Source organism: Elgaria multicarinata, chromosome 6, assembly GCF_023053635.1.
Source record: "Elgaria multicarinata webbii isolate HBS135686 ecotype San Diego chromosome 6, rElgMul1.1.pri, whole genome shotgun sequence".
In the NCBI taxonomy this organism is placed as follows: Eukaryota; Metazoa; Chordata; class Lepidosauria; order Squamata; family Anguidae; genus Elgaria; species Elgaria multicarinata.
Window position 1 is genome coordinate 62867300 of NC_086176.1, and position 21919 is coordinate 62889218.

The following is a 21919-nucleotide window of genomic DNA, read 5'->3' on the forward strand; positions in this document are numbered from 1 at the left end:
CAACGAAGAGATTTCATCAAAGGAGAAACATGGTCAAAGTGACGAGCCAAGAAAATAATTTTGGCTGCAGAATGGTGAAGAGAGACCAAAGAGGAGAGATGAGCATAAGGAAGACCAGTCAAAAGAAGATTACAAAAGTCCAAATGGGAGATAACCAATGCATGGACAAGGGTCTTAGAATTATTTATTTATTTATTTATTTATTACATTTTTATACTGTCCAATAGCTGAAGCTCTCTGGGCAGTTCACAAAAATTAAAACCATAATAAACAACCAACAGGTTAAAAGCACAAATACAAAATACAGTATAAAAAGCACAACCGGGATAAAAACCACTCAGCAAAATTGATATAAAATTAAAATACAGAGTTAAAACAGTAAAATTTAAATTTAAGTTAAAATTAAGTGTTAAAATACTGAGAGAACAAAAAGGTCTTCGGCTGGCGACGAAAGGAGTACAATGTAGGCGCCAGGCGGACCTCTCTAGGGAGCTCATTCCACAACCGGGGTGTCACAGCGAAGAAGATTCAGATAAGAACGGACGGATCCTAGCAATGTTATATAGGAAAAACGGCACGACTGCTACAGCCTCAATATGTGAGGAGAAAGAAAGTGAAGAATCAAATATGAAGCCAAGACTACGAGCTTCTTCCACTGGATAAAGTGTGACATTATTAACAGTAACAAAGAATGAAGAGCGAGCGGATGGTTTGGGAGGGAAGACAAGCAAAACTGCTTTCGCCATGTTTAGTTTTAAGCGACGCTGAAGCATCCAGGCTGAGATATCAGACAAACAGGCTGAGATCCTAGCCTGAACGTCAGAAGAAAATTCGGGAGAAGAGAGATACAATTGTGTATCGTCTGCATACAGGTGATATTGGAGGTCATGAGAAAGAATAAGATTACCTAATGATAACAAGAGAAGAACAAAGGGCCAAGTACTGAGCCCTGTGGCACCCCAACTTGAAGGGGAAAAGAAGAAGACGAGTGATTAATACTACTACTAGTACTGATAATAATTAATTATATTATTATTATTATTATTATTATTATTATTATTATTATTGATAAAGACAACAGGATTATTCATGTGATTCAGGTGCTGCAACAATATGAAATGAATGCATTACTCATCACGTCGCAGCAACATCCATAGCAACCGGGCATGTAAAAACAACAGTCTGTTTTCTCTCTTGCCATCACATGAAGATGAGAATGTAGCAAAGATGTGAAATCCTCATAATACATTACTCTATCATTGAGATCCATGTGCCATATAGCTTGATAGTCTCGCTTCACATGAATCCATTTTATGATCTAGCAATGTGACATGTGCCCATTCTAGCAAAAGTGTACTAACACTATTGGTTTTGTATTAGTAGCAGTAAGAAGCAGCAAGTATAGACTGAAGTCAACTCTTCCCCCTCCCAAAAAGTATAGTAGGGCATATCAATAAGGTGGCTGTAGCTTGATGGATGCTAGCTTCCCCATTGTCATGGTAGAGGGAGCCACTGTCACCATGAGTTTATTTATTGCATTTGTAGATTTACTGCATTTGTATAGTGCCCCATAGCCGAAGTTCACATAAGGTTAAAAGTTGCATATGGAATCCTGTGTGCTTTCCAAGTCAATGGATGTCCTGAAAGCAACTGAGTAACTGTTATTTAGCTCCCGGTCATTCAATACTACAATTGAGGGAAAGCAGGCAGCATTAGCAACTCAGCAGGATCAAGATATAAAACAGGGCCAATTGGCAATATGAGTGCAAGGGGTGGAGGCGAGTAAAATAACACATAATAGAAGCTGGCCAGTAAGGTTTCTTAGCCTGTCTCCTTCAAAGGGAGAATGGAAGGGTGTTAGTACCACCCCACTCTTTTTTAAAAGCTCCCTGATGTAAGAGCTAGATGGGCTTCTAAAGCTAAGTAATGGGGACATCACGTATTTTAATTTATTGGCAAAATATTCAGAGATATTGTATGGCACTGCTTTCTCTAATAAGCTACGAACGAAATTACCTTTTCCTCTTTTAGGGCATTTTCTATCATTGAAGCCTTGTTATCTAAAGGACCCAAATAAGTTAAAACACAGTCACTGCTTCTGTTCCTCACTTAGCTGAGGCTCAGGATTTTGTTTCAAGTCATTGTGAGCTTGCAACAGGAGTTGATAGCGCTTCTCCTTGAGATTAGATTCTACGAAGTTCACTTGTCATCTCGCCAGCTAGTTAAAAAAATACCTTTGCTATGAAGTAGTCCCAGATACTAAGTTCAGGGGGAATAAATTTCTCCTTGTAATTTGGAGAGTCTTGCTCTGCTGAGGGTAAAGTAGCCTGTGAACTCTCTTTTGGAGATGATTTTGATGACAGCCTAAACCGTTTATGTTGCTTCTCACCATCATCTATAGGAGAAGAAGCTACAAAGACAAAAATATGCATCTTTATAGTAAACAAATGAAGGAAAATGACTTTCAATTCCAAATCATTTAACCAGAAAAGAACGATTCTTAATTACAATAAAAACACGAAGCTCTATCAAGTCTCATGTCTATTCTAATAAATATTAGCGATTTATAAAATCAGGATTTCTACCTTTCAACCCTACCCTTATTTTCTCTCTTATACCTCCACCTCTTATGATTTTGCTCCCTTCCTTTAGCAAAAACATCATAACTTTTATTTTTGCATATGGCTGAGGACTGAACTCTTCAGCAACTATGTATGAGTGCATATTGTCTTTTCAATTCTCCCACAGTAGAGTGCTGCTATACAGAATGTTATAAAATCCTCACTGGCATGCAAATTTTTGCCCCTTCACGTTGACAGAAACAGTTCATTCTATCAAAATATTTTATCAGCAGGACTTATTAACAATTTATAAAAGACTCCTTCCAGCTTTAACTCACTTACCTTAAGGATAAAAAAACATATTTGTTACAATACAAGGTCTTTTGAAATGTAAGTTTTTCTTAGCCAGCGCAATGAACATGCACATGCATTGCTTAATATGGGGCATTAGTTTTTGAGCTCAACAAAAATAAAAGCTTACTCTTATGTTGAAATGAAGGCACAGAATAATAAGCTTACAAAAAGTGTTACATGATACAGAAAATAGGAATCTTTTGAATTCCTTCTTCCCCACATTCCCATCTAAGTAATAATCACCATGTTTAACTTCTTTCTTTGATTTAGATTTTGCTATTTAGGCCTGAAACACTAGCCTATCTATTAAGTATGAGGCTACCAATCAATTCCCTACAGAGAATGAAGTCACAATGATTTTGAATGACCTTGCTTTAAAAGTGCTTTAAGATTGCTTCTTTAGTTAAAAATATTCCTGTAATATAAGACATGTCCTTACAAAATGACAAAGTAATAAACAAAAAAGTTCATAAAACATTTATCTATCAAGATTAACAGATGAACATAAGGTGATCAGTAGATTTTGCATGGGACAGTGGAACGACTTTAACCAAAAATCATAGATCAATGTACACTATCCTATTTTCAAAGATCTGACATTTCTTAAATTAGGCAAATATTGGGACTATGGATATATTTAAAAGCATTCTGAAATACCCTTTTCTTAGTAACCACCACAAACTGTATCATGTTTTGCACAAGCAGCAAGATTCTGAGCATTCCTTAGCTTGCAATGGAAAATTGCAACTATCAGCACAGCCAATTTGCATTCCATTTGTCATATGAAGCCCCAAACAGCTTGAAAATACATTTAGTAGGCTGCTGCCATGTAGCTATTTTGGCATGACACATCTTTCGTTTTTATTGTTCTCTTGTACTGTCAAGCAACTGAACACGCTAAATGAAGAGCAATATGGATTTCTAGTACTTATTTCAAAAGAAAAAGTTGGAAATCTGCTCTGCAAAACTCTGACTCTCTCTACAGTATTCAGGATTACCCGGTAGGTGTAATAGTTAAGCAGACATTTGAATCTGCATATCAAACATCCAAACAAAGCACTTTTAGTTACTTCAACACAGAGACTCATAGTACTGCAACACACATCTCCAGAGTCACATTCCCTTCTACTCTGTTCTATCACTTTGGAATTGCATGCGACTGTCTTATAAAGCGGGATGGGAAGACTAATCTGGTTATGGAAAACTGCGAGTCATTCACACCAGATTTCTTTCAGAATTACTATTAATATAAAATCTATCATGGTCATTCAAACGTGACTTTCCCAGGTGACAGGCTATTCTTCATGAAAAAAAATCTATGGAAATAAGTGCAGGATCTTATAACTGGAGTTATATTTGCTTCTTTGTGGCATTTCTATATTGCCCAATCAATCAAGTCATCTAGAAGGTCCAGAAAGCTTTAAAATCTACAAAATATAATCAGATAAATTAAAAACAATCCATGTCTAACACCAAAATGGAGCAGCATAAAATCAACATAAAAATCGCACTAAATCCAGTGGGGGAAGCCATCATTAGTTCCAAGATTGTTGGAACGTGGAACATTCTAGTAAGTATCATTAAATGCTCTAACTGGCACACAGAAGCTCCTTCTACTCTATGCAATTTGTCAGGGATTCCAATAGTAATCACAGTGTTCCTATATTACATATTCAAGCAACAAAACTTCTATAACTGGTGCAATCCTTAGTGTGCGAATGACAACAAGATTTCCTATTTCTCCCTTTTTGTTTCCTGTGTGCTATCTTACATAAGTTATACTGTGAATAGGGAAGAGCTATTTATAGTGCCCATATATAACAGGTTATGGCCAATATCTGTGATTAACATTAAAAAAAGTTTTATAACATTCTTCTACAAATATAACAGAAGAAGTAACACTGAAGAGGTGGATAACTGATATGATTAAAGAAAACTGGTTATATATTCAAATTGCTACAGATTGACCAGTTATTTAAATTTAGGAAAGAAGGAAGAAAATAAAGTGCAAATTACATAATTGGAGAAAGAGGAAGATTAGGTTCACAGAAAGCTGCCTCAGAGCCCAAACTCTCCCTCTGACAATTTGTTCTACTAGTGGGAGTGCAGAGAAAGAGTCCAATAACATTTTCTCTTCTTCGATTAGAACAGTCTTATCCCCTGGGGTTAACGTTTGTGCTTTAGGTTCGGTTTGTTTCTCCTTTTTGTATTCAGGCAACACACTGCTTTTATGCCTTAGAGTGGGCACTTCCCCGGAGTTAAGATCAATTAGATTCCCCACAAGGATCTCTATTCTGATTGAGTTATTTTTTGGATATAAATATGAACCCAATGTTAAATCCTGCGGTGGAGCTTGGTTCTCAAAGAGTCTTGACATTAAAATCTCTCTAGATTTAAGTGCATTTTTACATTTGAGAACTAATTTAACACTGTTCCAATCTCTAAAAGTGATAACAGCACGTGCAGAAATATAGTTGTAGAATAAATATTCCACCTGAACTATTTTGTCTATAGTAAGTAAGTCTGGAGAAGTCACATTCAGAATTTCTAGAAGATGTAGTTTGCGTTCAGTTTGTGTAAGTAGACCAGTAGAGGTTTAGGATAATTTAACATCACCAATTTTTGGCGGTTTAATACTAACGACCACTTTTTATTATTTGGGGAGTTCTTTGATTTTTGTTTAGATTGCATACATACGCTGTCCCATGGGTCCAATTGTTCTGATGCCTCGACTTGTGTTTGGACAGTAACCAGAGGCGAAACAGCTGCCTCTTTCAAGAGAGATTCGTCCTTAATATTGTTTGATTCCTTTGATGATGATCCCTGTTTAGTTTGATTCTTGGTCCTTATTTTCATTTTTTTACTTGGTGGAGAGTCCAGTAGTTTGCATAACCTTTCAAGATCCTTTTTATTATAACGTTGTATCTTTGGGGTCTTTTTATTTTTACTTTTCTTTGCTTGAACTACATTTTTCTTCTTTTCTACTTTCTTCTGTTTCTTAAAAAACACTTAAAAAACACCTCTCTTCAGCAACAAAACAGTTTACATGCCAAAGGTCTGTTTCAAAATAATAATAATAATAATAATAATAATAATAATAATAATAATAATAATAATAATAAATCTTTACTTGCCAGTGGAAGGACAACAGAGCCCAATATGATCTCTCTTGGTACAGAGCCCCAGAAACTTTGAATAGCCAAGAAGGCCCTCTCTTGCATCCCCACCAAACATGCTTCTTATGGGAAGGACAAAGAGAAAGGCTTCCCCTGGAAATCTTAAAACTAGATTAAACCAGAAGTGGGCGGCTCTCAGGAGAAGCAGGCGGCCTCCAGGGACTGGAATATCCTGGATCATGGAGGCGAGCAGGTGATTACAGCAGCAGCGAGGCCACAAGTGCCGGCCATTCCTGGGCCCCAGGCAGTGCATGCAGGGAGTTCTAGGGTGGTTTTTTCATTACTGGGGTCCTAGGGCTGTGCATTAAAATGGTGGTTCCATCATAAAATGGTCTAAACAGGAGTCCCCCAGAACCACTTCCTGAAATTACACTTTCAAGAAGGACTGAAGCCAACATAGAACAGTGCCTAATCCTGATATTAGGGACCCCTAATCCAGATATGTGCTATGCTATCCTGAAACCACTAGTTATTATAGGCTTTACAACTAGCAAAGAACCATTCATTGTTTAAGTACAAACAAACACTTGCACCCAAAACCATAAGCTCCTGCAACCCAGACTTTCTGAACTAATATTTTAGAATATTCAATACTAAATTACGCAAACCAATACGTAGAAGTACAAATGCACTGATTTTCAGAACAGATATTATCCTTCCAAGTTGTCTCTAATCAAATATAAATTTATCTGACTGAGGAAAATTTCACTGAAAGTCCCATTGCGCTCCAGATGATGTGCACATACCAACCAAACAAAATTCGTTGTTCTCTGAGACAATTTGTTGGAAAGTTATTAATCTTAAACTGCATACTTCAATGCAAGTTCCACTGAAAACAATTTTACTTCCTTCCAAGAAAATGAGTTTCAGAGATGACAATAACTAGAGATCTTGACTTAAACCCACAACAGAATCCCCTATCAGACTATTCTCAAAATTATGTTAAGGATCACTCACTACTGCCTCCTACACCTAATTCTCTCTCCCACCTCACTGTTGACACTGTATATGTCTAATCTGTATACTACACATATTTCTTGAAAGCTTTCCATTTATTTGATTTTACTAAAATATTCTTTATGTTGGCTTATGTACGGCCACCTAAATTTAGAGCAACATCTTGCTGAAGTTCAATGAATGGATTATGTGAATATTGATTATTACACAAGCTCCTCTCTGACAAGGTCGTTATGTGTCATTTATGCCAATCATAAATCAAATTATAATGCAGCCAAAAATAATGTTAAGCAGTCACATCACCAAATCATTTGAAAATGCTACAATAACTAATCTTCTATGACTACTGAATTCAGTTTCGCTATGAAAGAAAGACTTTTGTATGCTAAATTAACACTTAGAAATCCACAACCATATGCATATGGTCATGTGACACAAAACAAGCGGTCTTAATGAACACAAATGTACTTGATTTGTTTTCTGGTAATTGCAAGCCATGGCATTGCTTCAATACTGAAGATATTTAAAAACTGATTTAATAGGGAGTATACCAAATATATGAACAACCAATATATTTTTCTTCTAAAATCTGATTACTTTAGCTGTGGTAACTGAAATAATGCATAATCAAAACCTTAGGTCATGACTTACAAGCATATTTTTTCTTTGCAGCTTTATTTATAAATATGCAATATCAGCACTGGATTAAAAAGCCTAAAACTGAAGCTAGTATCTTGCCTGCAGGTTTGGTAGGACTATGAGTACTGATGGCTGTTAGAGATTTGGTAAACCCCACGCATTCCATGGAGAATACTACTACCTGGTGTGGGCTAGGCATAGGGAAGTGCCTACCTGCCAAAGAGAGAAAACACAGACTGCTCTTAGATAGAATATGGCTGTCAAACATAAGACAAATTAACTTTTCACCAATCAATCAAATATTATGCCCATCCTTTGTCAAGAAACTGACATTTAAGACGCTGTACAGAGAATGATTTTAGTTTAATACCAGGATTTTTACTTTCATTTATATTTCATAAGTAGTATATAAGGTAGTGTTAGAACAATTTAAAGCACAATCCTATGCATGTTTCCCCCTCAGAACCAAGCTCCTGTGACTACAATGAGGCTGATTCCCAAGTAAATATCCATTAAGGCTACACATAATGCTATACCACTCTTTAGTGCTACACAGTTAAACGGAAAGGTGCCACATTAAGCCTCAAAATCCTGTGCTCCTCCTATTGAGACACCCCCACCCCCACTTTTCTGGTGTAGGGGGAGGACTACACCAGAATTCAGTTTCACATTAGCAGATTCCTGGCTTGCTGTTACATCTGCACCAAGAACTGCGGCTTCAAAGAAATGCCAGTCAATTGCTAAACAAGCCACTGAACTCTGGATTACTTTGCTGGCTTGTTTAACTAGTGTTTTTAAAACCACAATTCTTGGTTAGCATGGGACGCAAACCAAGTATCTGCTAAACTGGAACAAAATGCTGCTTTATTCCTCCCCACCTGGTTACAAATGATGAGTTTACGCAATGTGTGAATAGTTACTAATGTCATATAGCCAGTTTGTGCCACAGGAAGGCACTGAGTTCAAATTTTTATGTAAGGAAAAGAAAGTTAAGAGAATGAACTAACCCAACTTTGTTGTTTGTTGAATTTGTCCTCTCTTGGGAATCTTTGCTCCTCCACCAAACACAGCAAACCACATCTTGTCATTAAGAGGATGGGCCACAATCCTGTACAACTCATTGCTGGAATGTGTTGCTAGACCATGGATAAAGAGACTAAGGTAGACTGCTGTCAGAATTTCACAGAGCAAAACTGTGATCCCAGACTGAGCTTCTTCCCCAGCATGACTCAGTAATTGTATTAAAGCCACTACTCCTAGAAAGAGAAAAAACACCATTTAGTTTTTAAACACAGAAAACACAAAACAGGATCTACTTGCAATTCTCCCCAGAAATACTGGGATAAAGGTAATCTTATTGTGAGTTCATTAGAGCTGCTGATTCATTTATCACTACTGCAGAAACTACTGCATATTACTTTAAGACACTGGCCCTGCTTGCACATAATGGTGACAAATTGGGGGTTAATTAACCCATGATTTGCTGTGGTGTGTGCCCAGGATATGACACCACCATTTTGAAAATGCAACTTCCAATCATCCCAATTGGAGCTTGCTCCGTGACGTGCAAACAACCTCTAATCAAAGGCTGCATATTCAGCATGGCGGTAGCAGACAGCCCCAGCAAATCATGGGCTAATTAATTTACCCATGATTTGGCACTGTTATGTGCGAACCAGGTCATTGGGACACTGTAGTCTATAATCAGTTGAAAAACTACACCAACATATCCTCAGGAATAACTCTGTACCCCAGAATATTGTAGTGTTCACAAACCCAGGATGTAGTTCTAAAATGGGAACTCTGTAAGGGACAGACTATAATATACCAATTGTGCTATAAAGCAATGTGAACAAACATGTAATTATGAAGGTACATACATCTTTTTATCACTCCTATATATGTCCAAGAAACCTGATTGAGCCATCCAGGTACATGCACATTTAAAAAACTGAGTTCACACAAGCATGTCATCTACACTTAGTATGCATTCAGCAAACATTTGATTCATAAAACGTGGAGCTGTCCTAAATCATCTTTAGCTTTCTCAGGAGGGAGAAAGGGAGGAAAAGATGTGCATATACCCACATTTAGAAAAACTACAGGTTGCTCACCTGGGAAAACCTGTACACCAGTCAAGAAAAAACACAGGAAAACAGAATATATTATTGTCTAAGGGTTGGATACTGGCCTGGTTTGGATGCAATGCTAAACCACAGTTTAGCATTACGAGAATGAGGCTAGGCAAACCTTGAACTTGTGCACTGCAGTCATTATTTCAGAAACTTCTGTTTCCATGTTGGATTAACTACAGCTTGCCATGCTGTCTGAATCCAGACAAACCATGATTAACACTGGTGAGTGGAAACAAGCTGATTTCAAACCATAGTTTATTGATCTAACTTGTATTCAGTAACCACAGTTAAGATTAACCACGATTTAGAGGTTGGACAGCATGTTAATCTGTGGTTATTCTAAAATAGAAGAACTTCCAATTGCCTCATAGCTGCACTAGAAGAAGATGACAGAGGATGGGAAGACAGGACACACAAGCCTAGATGAGCCTAGGATCATTTTCTAACTCTAAACTATGGTTTAGCATTACGCCTGAAAGTAATCACACACTTCTACTCCACAAGGCCAAGAAGAAAATTAAATCTTTACTACCTGGCCACTGAGCTGGTGCAGTATTGGGAGTTACTGTTTCATCTGAGCTTGCTGTTCTTAGAGAATTTCGGTGAGAGAGCAACAATGTCTGATAAACGGTTCCAGTAAATTGATTTGCTTGTAATGAACTATTAAAAAAAAAGTTAAAATCAAATGAAGTATTTATGGCACATCTCTTATGATTTCAGGTATCTTTCAACATACAGGCCTGGTTTGGATGTAACACTAAACCATAGTTTGTTTAGCTTAACTCTGGGTTGTTATTTTGCATTACTAAATTCAACCAAGATCACTAACCATGTTTGCAGATGATAAGCCAGGATTGTAAATCATTGTTTGAAGTTGGTTTGTGAATCTTGAGTTATGGTATGGTTTGTCATTATGTTCGAACTTGATATCCGGTTTTAATCCTAGTTTATTCTGTTACTCCACTCCACTGCCCATTTGCAACACATTTGCAACTAATGCAACACCAAAATGACTTGAAAAATCAAGCTGCTCACATGGTCAAGACACTCTCACTGGCACGCCATTCTTCCTCACTCTGCCTGGCAACAGGCTCTTTTCCCTGCCCAGGTCCTCACTGACAAGCCCTCCCTCTCAAAGCTGGCTGCCTATCTCTTCAATGGCTTGTAATGCTTTTAAAAAAAACTTGACCAAGAATGCTTTATCCATATATTACTATGCATGTAAGTTAAAGGCACACCTTTGCTCTTATCAAGTTATATCAATATAGCTTGCTCTCAAACTGTAACTCTCGCCACCATCCACTCACTTTCTGCTAAACTGTTTCTACCCCCTTTTATATCCTAAGGATATTAGTTATTGCTAACACCTGTTCTTCTATTTGTTCACCAGTAAAATTTTAATACTTTAAAAACTTTGAGTCTTTATATAAAAAGTTGCCACACTGGGAAGTGCCTATATTAAGACAAGTGGGGAAATAGTTTTAACGAAGTGACGTGTGTCTTTGGTATAACAGCTGGGTATTAGCAGGGGTGATGGGGAGACAAACCAAAATTAGAAGGGTCGACCCAGACTTTGGACATGTACAAGCCAGGTCCTGGCAAGTTCAACAAACCATGGTTAAAACAAACTATGGCTCAGTGTTACATCTGAACTGGGACCTTTTAGCTTTCCCTTTACTTCTAAAAATCATTTAACTAATCTGGCATTAGGTCAAGGGACTAAAGTTTAGAAACATATATATTTGACAATGACTGATTTAATTTATAAAAGTATGAAGTTGTATTAAAGATTATGGTTTATATTACAAAGGTACAGAATATTCAAAGTTGCTATCTGGGGTCTGCAACTCAAAATCTGCTGGAGGAACAAAGAGAATATACTGAATTATTAACACCTTAGCATGACTGCTGTATTATAAACTAGCTATAGTGTTGTTAAATTGGGGTTTTCACTTGCCAGGGTTTCTAATACTTTGGATCACTACAGAACAACCAAACCCTTTATTGCAGGAGAATACATACAGTGGCACAAGTTAGGCAGGAAGTTTTATATATTTTTGTACACTAATTAAGCCTCCAAATCATAGGAAAGGAAATGGAATTATTGTTCTTGCTGAGCACCATAGCTGTTTTAAAGATCTTTACCTGTAGTTATGACCTCCACAGAGAGACTGGTATATGCAAGCTGACAGAGATGCTGCTAATGTATGCATTACATGTATCTGAAAGAAAGGTTGGTAGGAAACATTACATTTTGGACAGAATTGTTGTTTAGATGGTCTTGGAATTACCATTTTTTAATAATCATTTTATCAAGTCAACAGCAAGATGTCACATGGCATTATATGACTGCATCTAATTCTAAATGAGCAATACCGGTTCCCAACATAGATACATGCACTAATATGGTCTTTATTTCAGTAGTTCAAAGGGCGGTCTTTTATGTCATATGAACCATGTGCATAAACCCAAATATTTCCAGGTTTTTAGAAAATTGTTCCAAGAATACAAACATTAAAAGCCTGACTTGTTGTAATACTTGCCTTATTATTCTGTGTATCTGGATGGGGTGGTGAATCAAGGTTTACTATTGCATGTAGAATGTCATGTGTCAGATTACTAAGATGTAGCAATGGATTGGCCACCACAGTTTTGGCACTTGCAGTACAGGCAAATAGAAGTGGTACTGAGCTCTGGTCAGATACAGTATTAGTAGGCAACTGCATTGGGAGTTCCTTTATGGAGAGGAGGGAAACAAAATAGAATGCATGTTTTGATAGCTGAGCTTCTTACAGGATTAAGTTTATATATCAGCACAAAATTTAATAGTACTGTTACTGTAGCCTCCCTCCCAGGAATATCCTCAAAGGTAGAAGTAACAAGAAGTCTAAAACTTGAACAAGCAACTTCATTGCCTAGGCTGTAGCATGACCTATCACACTACCTAAGACCATGCTCTGTCCTCTTGAGGCAAGGGTGTCTCAACACTGGCCTGAGGTTAGGTAGGTATTACAATGTTTTTGAATTGGCCAAACCAAGCATAAATACTGGAAGCCTGGCCTTCTGTCTATGCCTGTTCTCAGAATTCCATTCAAGCCCCAGCTTCAACAATGGACTTCAGGGAGCTGGAGAATTCTCACCCTAACACTGGTTGCAGATGCCACTGCCTCAACATGGCCCTTACACAAAGACCCAATGAAATGCAAGTTCAAGTCATATTTTAGTAAGCTTCAACATGACAAATGATTTCCCCTCAATGAACTGCCAAGACGTTATCGAGGTGGACATTTTCTGTGGAATGGAGATTTAAATGTGTATTATTTGAAGAGGAAATCATGAATACACAACTCACATCTTTCATATGCTGAACCAGAAATACATTAGCAAAATAGTATAGGGTGTTTAATTATATTTTGTCAATAATATACCTGTATCTTAGACTACAAATTAAATAAATTAGCAAGGAAAAACTGCATACCTGCTGAGATTCTTGTAGAAGCAAAATCAGTTCCATCCTTACAGATGCCAAGCCTCCACCATGAGATCCATGAAGGATACAATAACTTAGAAACATCCGCAAAAGTGATTGATATTTTACAAGCCACTGCCTTCTCTGGAAGTTTTCTCTCTGCTGTGCATTTTGTTGTATGTCTGACATTTCTTCAGTCATTTCACTTAATGAAGCTTCATCCACTATTGGGCTAATTCCTAACTGAATAGCTTCTGCTTCAACACTATAGTCACAGGTTTTTTGAAGAGCTACCACTTCTCTTTCAAGCCAATGATACAGCTGGTATCTTAATTTTCCACCATCTACTTCATAGCCAGTGGATAATGTACGGAGCTCCACTGTAAGAATCTTCAAACATGCCCTAAATTTCAGCTGTGCAGAAATGATGTCTTCTGATAAAGTTAAAACATCAGCTTCAACACCTGAACTGTAGGTTTCTGTATAACTAGAACTAACTTCATTTGGTTTCTCACTCACTATCTTCTGTAAAGGTTTCATTACAAGACAAGAATCTTCACTTTCCTCATCTTTGTCACTGTCCCACTTTAGTTCCAAAGGCTCATCCTGAAAGGTCATAGTTGGTTGACTCCAATCCAACGAAAGAGCAGAATTTGAAATTTTGTCTGATGACCCATCTGAAGAGGATCCTAAACCATTTAGTACTGGTTGTGACCAGTCAATGCTGACAGATTTGTCATCTTTTGATTCCAGCGGTATTGGAGAAGAAGGTGAACAGCCTTTACTAGTATCCCTTAAACTTGGTGCTCTTCTTAAAGTCTTTGACTTTTTGACCACTTTGGGCATCTTTGATAACACTTCTAAAGCCAACATGGGACAGCCAGCCTTCAGGTGAGCATATGCTGTAGTAAAGAACAATCTTCTTTCCCCTAAATTGATTTCATCAGCCAGTGCATTTTCTCCTGTTACACAAATCCTTGTGGAAGATAAATCAGAAGACCCAAAATGGCGTCTCAACAAGAGAGGATGGGTCCTTAGGTAATTATAAAAATTAAATACTGAAGGGTTACAGCTTGAGATGCTTCCTTCATCTGTAAAAGTATCACATGAGAGAATACTGTAAAGAATTGGTTGCAGTTCTGATACAATAAATTCCCTGAACGCTCTAAAGTTATATAATATTACAACAAAATTATATTTACAATCAGCAGCAAGACAGACTCACTGAGTGGGTTTATCTTTGGAACACAGGAAGCGGCCTTATCCTGAGTCAGACCATTGGTCCATCTAGCTCAATTTTGTCAGTTCAGACTTAACAGGCAAATAGTTTCTTGTAACATGCACATACATCGCCTCACAAATACCTGCTCTCTTCTTCCAGCAGGGCCAAAAGGAGGCAATTGGACATTTCTGCTTCTGATTTCAATTGATCACAATTTACCAATGTGCTCAAACCCTAAATAGTGGTTAATTTTAACTAAGGTTACTTCAAACAAGCTAACTTCATACAAGTACTTTTTGAAGTTGGCTTGTTTCAGCAGTTTGTCTGGGTTCAGACATAACGACTAAATGTTTAACTGTGGTTAATTTAAGTGGAATTCCACCTCTGTGCTGGAAAAGGAGAGCAGGATGGGGAGCACGCAAGGAACATGTTCCTGTAACAATAAAAACAGGAATCTCCAATCTTTTTGGGGTGTCGGGCACATTTGGAATTTTGAGAAAGTGTCACAGATGCCAAATCAAAATAGCTGCCATGGGGAATGCCTATTCACAAAACTGATGCTGTGGTGGGCATGGCCAAAACACACATGTTACAGAAAGGCAAACTGTTGAGGCAAGTTACTTGCCTAAGATCCTGAACAGAGGGCCAAGGTGGTGTCTGTGACCCAAAACACAAACCCACTCCCTTTGTACCCATGTTTCTCTCTCATGTTCAGTATCACTCCCTCCCAGAATTCTCTCAGCCCACATTCCCAACACACATTCCCCCCAATCACTCATTTCTCTCTTTCAATATCACCCTCACAAACAGACATCCTCCCCACTACCCTCCTGCCAGTTCCCCAAGTTTACCAAACAATAGTTTCCCTTTTAAAAAAAAAGGTTTTGCCTGGTGTCTGGGAAGCACAGCTCAACCTCTAGCTGCCCCACCCTCTTCCTTTCCTTTCTGAAAAATGCTCTAGACACCTGTGAGGCTGGAGGCATGCTAGGGAGAGGATAGCTGGAGGGTTTAGTGGCTGAAGACTGGAAGTCTGCTGCTTTGCAGCTGCCTAGATTTTTTTTTTTTTTTAGGGCCAGGATACCTTGGTGGGTGTCAAAGGAGGTAAACAGAGATGCTCAGAATTCTAAATGTTCTACAAGCCCCCAAAAGTTGGAATTGCCTGATATAGACTGCCAGACTGAACCAGCATAGTAATTCTAAGATATGCTTTACTATCTCTTATTGATATCCCCTAAAGGAGGCCTTCTCTTCAGAGGATGGCTTTTTTTAAAAAAAATAGCATTCATATTGAAGAACATAGTTAAAATGCCTCAACTTACCTTCCTCATCCAAAATGGGTTGGCTTATAAGAGTATCAAGAGCATGGCTATAATTCTCCAAAATCCAATAAGCCATACTTCGAAGAAAAGGATCAGAATGTGTGTTCGATGGATTTCCAGTGGAATGAGATCTACTTCCCAGAATTCTCTTCTGTAGAACTGATTTGTAAGTCCCAGATTTTTCAAACTCTGACTCATAAAGTCTTGCTATTACAAGAGCCAACTGTATATCATTTAGTTTTTCTAGGCATACCTAATTGAAACAAACATAGGACTATTTTTTAAAACTGCTCCTGTCAGCCACTGAGTTTTGTACTTAAAGTCTTAAATGTACAGGAAAGCATGAATTGGCTGATTATAGCAAAGCTCAGTTTTCTGAATTGTTTTCTGTTCAATTCAGAACAGTTTTCTGAATTGTCTGATATTTTGCAGTAAAAAAAGAAGAAGAAGGAGGATACAACCTAGACCAAGCAAGTTGAATACAGGCAAAGTTAGCTCTTCTATTTCCAATAGGGACTGCTGTATCCTACAGATAAGGCCAAATATATAACCTTCATATTTTAAACTTTACTCTGCAACTCCTTCCCTCTTTCCACCTTCTCTCTCTCCTTCTCTCTGTATGCTTCATGTCTGTTCCTCCTTTTATATTTGCCCAGTTAGCACATTTCTGCAATAACCTGTTCTGTGATTGTGACACACTGAATTAATCACAGTTAAGAGAATGGAAGCTAGGCTGTGGAATCATGTAGTCTTGCCCCTCCAGCTCCTGCAGTTCATAAGTAAATTACCTCCATCCCTTTCCTTGGTGATTTTACCAATATTTAACACAATGGTAAATACTGCCATACAAGCCAGGGTTTGAAGTTGGTTTTCAAAAGTTAGTTAAGAGTGAGCATAGTAAGAATTACCACTGCTAAGGTTGGAACAAGTGTAACCCTTGGCTATGGTTAAAGCTATCAGAACAAGGGCTGAGAGGAATTCATAAACAAGAGAAAGTCTAGTGGTTTTAGAACTCCAAATAAAACATTTTTCCCTGAGAACACATAGATTTTTTTTTATACATGGCAAGCTGCAATCCATATCACTGCACATGCATGGGCTCCCACTGTCTGTTAAGCATGTTAAGGTTACAAACCTCATCTTCCCAGAAAACATGTAGCTGTGCTTTTGTGCAGAGGACTGCATCTCACTGAACTGCAGTCATAATGTAAAATTATAATACTGTCTGTACTATTAAAACTGATTTCATAGCAAAGACACAAATATTGGGTTTTATCTAATGCTGGCTGTCCACCAGTGGAACAGAAAGCGCTGGTGAAATGGATTTCCCCTCCCGCTGCAGGACTCTGTACATCCCCTAAAAGTGCTCCAGGGGGTTAGGGGGCTCTCCGGAGCAGATTTTGGGGAATGAGAAGGCTGCAGAAAAGAGGAAAGCAAAGGGAAAGACCACTGTGCAACACTGGATTTAACCCACTATGTTTAGGCAAGAATAAAAGAGAATTTGTAAAATAAAAGAAGCAGAAATCCAGTTTAAAAAGTTATAGTTCCATTCTATTACCTCAACTGCATCTTTTAGATGACCAGCCAACAAGAAAAATGCTGCAGAATGTTCAAAACGCTGTTTGCCTAGTAAAGAAAAAGCATTCTTCAATGCTGCTTTACGCCATCTGTCTTCAGTAAAATTGTGTCCAAAGAACTGTGTCATCTTAGTATCATTTAGGGACCTGCAAATATAATAATTTTAAGAACGTTTAAGTTAATCCTGTTTGTCAAAGATTGTGTCCACTGAAGAAAAGATGTCAATCCTATCGTACTTTACAAAAGTGTACAAGAAAAGTAGCTCCCTTGCCAATCTCCAAGGAAATATTACCCCAACAGGCAATGATGGTAGCTGTCCCCCAATGGAATATACCATGAGCCCAGGAGAAGATTTCCCAAGAGACTGGTAGCCAGAACTATACATTCTCTCAGCCACCAAGAGATTGTAGAAGCAGAAACTTGCTTCCCCATGTATCTTCCTAAAATGACACAAAGAAAGCATCTAACTGAAGCAGTCTTATCTAAGTGAAGCAGAGCACCTCCAAACAGCTAAGCCTGCTCCTGTGGGTGCACCAATTTAGGACAGAACAAAAGCAATGCTATCTCCTGCTGTTGATGAAAAACAGAATTGACTTTGTGCAATAACGAAGGGTGAGTATTAAGGACTACCTTGTCCTGATACAACATGCAGAGCTGGGGGTCATATGACAGCGCCCCCAACTCTGAAATAGGTCTGGCCAAAGCTAAAGCCACTATGACTGCACTCTTGAGAGGACATGTGATCAGGGGCTTGAAGGGGGAGCCTTAAGTACTTTAAGTATCCAATTTAGGTTTTAAATCAGCAATCTAGGTATGGTAGGAAGACAGACTCTCCTCCAAGGACCTTCCAAATATGTGGATGACTACTATGGACCTCCCCTGCACCCTGTTAAGAGCTGCATCCTGATATTTTAGAATACTAGGGCTTAGCTACTTGATTTGGCGATTTGAGGAGAGGGGGATAAAAAAACTGTTCCTCCTTAGGAAAAAAAAAGACTACTGGGCTTAACAGAGCTCAGTTGGGACCTTGTTTTGACAACACTAGGCAGGCCTGACTGGTCTGGGAGGACAGGGTAGCCAATCCTCTTACAGAATATTAATTTGACTGGATCCTACCTGCCTTCCAAAGCGAGGGGCTAACTTGAAAATTATGGAATGCCCTCCAGAAGTTACAGGAGAAATAAGAGTGGGGAAGAGAATGGAGTGGTATGACTCACACTGGAGCATTGGGGCCACTGTTAACTGAACTGCAAGTCAGCAAATGTGAGAACCAAAGCCGCTACAACAGTATGCTGACTAGGCAGACCAGAATGGAGTGGTGACAAATACACCAATGAACACCAAAGGAACTCAGATGGCATCACAGTTCAGAGCCTTGGAAGGTATTATTGTGACTAGACATGACCTGATTAGGGTGACAGTAACCCGAACCCAAATGTGGTGTTGGAGTTAATAAACCAACTGAATTTTAAGAAGGTGGCTCTATGTATGATACTTACCAAGGGAATATCCTAAAATGGAAACCTATGTTGTAGAGCTGCCCTTGGTTTGCTCAGTAGCTACACTATCATCTGAATATCAGGAAACAGCCTATGCTATTTTAAACTTGAAATTTACTTTAAAGCTTACTATCCATCACTCTACAATCCATGCTGTAATAGGCTGTTGTGAGGCCTGGAGATGATCAAAGGTAATACCTACAAGGTCTGCTAACTACAATGTACAACCAGACCAGAAAAACCCCATATAGTTTGCGCTCTCTCTCTCTTTCTCTCTCTCAGACTCTTAGTTAGTTACTGTCAGAGATATCCAATCTCTGACAGTATCATCATACATGGGCCAAGTAAAACAAGATTTCCATACATATGAAGGAAAGGAGAAATAATGTTTTGCAGGTGTGTGTGTGTGTGTGTGTGTATGCTGAATACCTTGTAGGTGGAACTGGAGAAACATTTCAAGTTCTAGGGCATCAGCATTAAATGTGTATGATGCCCCATACATTTCCAGGCACTTGAGATTCTTGCCTCCTGCCTGCAGGTTGGAATGAACACAGAGGAGTCCAACTGGGCTAAGTAAATGTAAGTAAATGGCAAGGCTGGAGTTCATTTGCTCTTGGGCCCTCTCCCTTATGAAGGGGTGGGGCTTTGGTGAGGGGCTTTGCCTGAAACCCCACGCACCAGACTGGATAGCTTGGCAGACCAAATTTGCCTCACAAGCTAGACATGCATGACGACAGCAATTATCAGCTATTTGAGGCTTTAACATTGTAACACTCCTTGACCACAAAAAAAAAAGTAAAACAGCAAAGCCATTTGTTCATATGCATTGCATCAAATCGTGATACACAACTGTACCTGTATAATCCCCAAATTACAGCCTTCTTTTTCATTGCAAGGTAAAAAATGGCTGCATCTAACGGGTCATTGTGTCTTTGAAAAGCTGCTTTAGCGACCTGTAAAGATAAGGTATTTAATCATTATAAATTTAATATATTTCCACACAGATGTCCAAGAACAATATTGAACCATTACTCAAGATTTTTTTTGAGTATTTTTTTTAAAAATTTTATTTTTTTTTTAAAAAAAAATGCTTCCGCTGGCTTAAGTTTAACTAACAGAAAAAGTCATGTCAATATCACTCATCATTATATACACACACTGCATAATCCCTTATAAATTTTGCCATAAACCAAACTTGTATATAAGCTGTCAAAAATTGTTAGGCTGCTTGTTACTGGCAGAGGAGCAATGGAGAGCTGCATTTCTATGCTGAGCATGGAGGAGGCTTCCCTCCTCTAGTTGCCCACTTGGTTTCTATGCTGGGCATCCACCCACTTGTATGGAATTCCATACACTCAACTACACGTAAATCCTGATCACTTATGACCACCAGGTGAGTGCTTAACTAAAATGATTTTTGTGGAAAGTATACTGATAGGTTTGATGGAAACTGGGCTGAGTTGAACAACGGATACGTTGCTACAATCATCTTCTGTAACAAAAAAGCAACTTAAAATTTGGAAGTACTATGGGGCAATGCATTCATGAGCTAAATAGCTATCATTAATGTACTTCAATAGACTTTTTCACAAGTTCTTTTTCTCTCCTTGGGGATGGATCGGGACCAAGCTTTGGACCTCATATTTGCTTCCCCTGTAAAGAATGATTGAACTAAGAGAAACCATGGGAAATCAGTCTGGGAAATCAACCCCTCTTTAAAGAGGGAACATCTGGGCTTGAGGGGCCTGCTCCTGTCCTTTCACTGGTGTCATATGACCACTGCAATGTTTCCTTCAAAATATAACCACTCTTTTCATATTTTAAGGTGTTGTTTACACTCAAGTATTCCTCTTTCTGAAAATAAAGCACTAAGAAATAGAATGCAATTCCATGACAACACAGCATCAGAAGCAAGCCTATATCTTGCTCCAGGCAAAGTGCTTATTAACTTGACTCCTTTAACTCTCACCAACTGATATATCACAAGCAACGAAGGAAGAACAACCTACTGCTGAGCCAAGGATGTGGTTATATGGGAATACCTGATTAATTTACCTCTGGCTAAATAAGATACATTACTTCCAAATTAGCAGTGAAAAGTAACATGCAGTTTCCCCAAAGTTACAGAAATGTGCCTCAAGGCAAGCCACTCTTCAGTTTAGCAGGAAAGTTTGAGTGTGCAAGGCCCCTTCCACTGGCTTGCCTGGCCAAACTGCCACATGCCATCTCCAATCTTAGACAACATTGGCCAGCCACTCTACAGGAAAGGAAGAGAGCAAATTAACCAGGCCCTATTCCATCTGCCTACATTGACGCTGTTTCTACTTAATGACAATGCATGGCTTAATTAACCCATTGTATTGTGGAATTATGGATTGTCGTTACATCCAAATCCAGGACTATGAGTTAACTTTGGATTGTTTACCATGAACTACCCACAAAGAGAACCCATGGCTTGTTCTGCTGGCTGTTTCAGCAGGTGACAAAGGCAGTGGGCATGGTTTCAAGCGGCTGTAGAGAAAGCAGGAAGTGGGGGGAGTATACGTTATCAGGACAGTACGAGCATTCCTGGGAGCAGCCAAAGTTTATTACATGTCCAGAACGCAGAGTGAAACAATGGCAAAGAAGCTGCTGATGTAGTGAAGCCTTGCCAGCAGTTGCCTACTCAGCAATGTCGCAAATGATCCTGGAATATGAGCTGGGAGCCGACAAGGGGGGCAGAAAACAACAACCCATGAATTGGTAAAACAAGCCATGATGTGCTTGACTGTCTGGTAGCCAATTCATGGGTTAACTCAACAAGCTATTGGTTGTCATTATGTGAAAACATGGTCATTGGCTCATATATATTTTCTTATCTACTTTGCATTTTTCTGTTAAAAGGTAAAATATAAAGAAAGTACATTTCTTGTTTAATTATCCATATTAAAACATTTTTTCTGCTTAAAAGCTGCTCAATTCAACTGCACCACTTCTCTGTAGCAGCATCACCTTCTGGAAAACCCTCCCC

General features: G+C 38.6%; 1 protein-coding gene across 2 annotated transcripts in view; it reads right to left on the reverse strand.

Moving 5' to 3' along the window:
* The window catches only part of DMXL1 (Dmx like 1), an 89204-nt gene that overhangs the window by 28776 nt on the left and 38509 nt on the right, over positions 1-21919 (reverse strand). Inside the window, exons 21-30 of one of the 2 annotated variants that reach the window (XM_063129493.1) lie at positions 19765-19862; positions 17391-17556; positions 15833-16085; positions 13301-14382; positions 12366-12557; positions 11968-12044; positions 10355-10482; positions 8695-8943; positions 7787-7900; positions 2235-2410 (exon numbers count right to left, since the gene is read on the reverse strand). In XM_063129493.1, coding sequence (XP_062985563.1) covers positions 2235-2410; positions 7787-7900; positions 8695-8943; positions 10355-10482; positions 11968-12044; positions 12366-12557; positions 13301-14382; positions 15833-16085; positions 17391-17556; positions 19765-19862 — 2535 coding nt within the window. The remainder of the gene's footprint in view (positions 1-2234; positions 2411-7786; positions 7901-8694; positions 8944-10354; positions 10483-11967; positions 12045-12365; positions 12558-13300; positions 14383-15832; positions 16086-17390; positions 17557-19764; positions 19863-21919) is intronic. The other variant, XM_063129492.1, reaches the window with a different exon arrangement.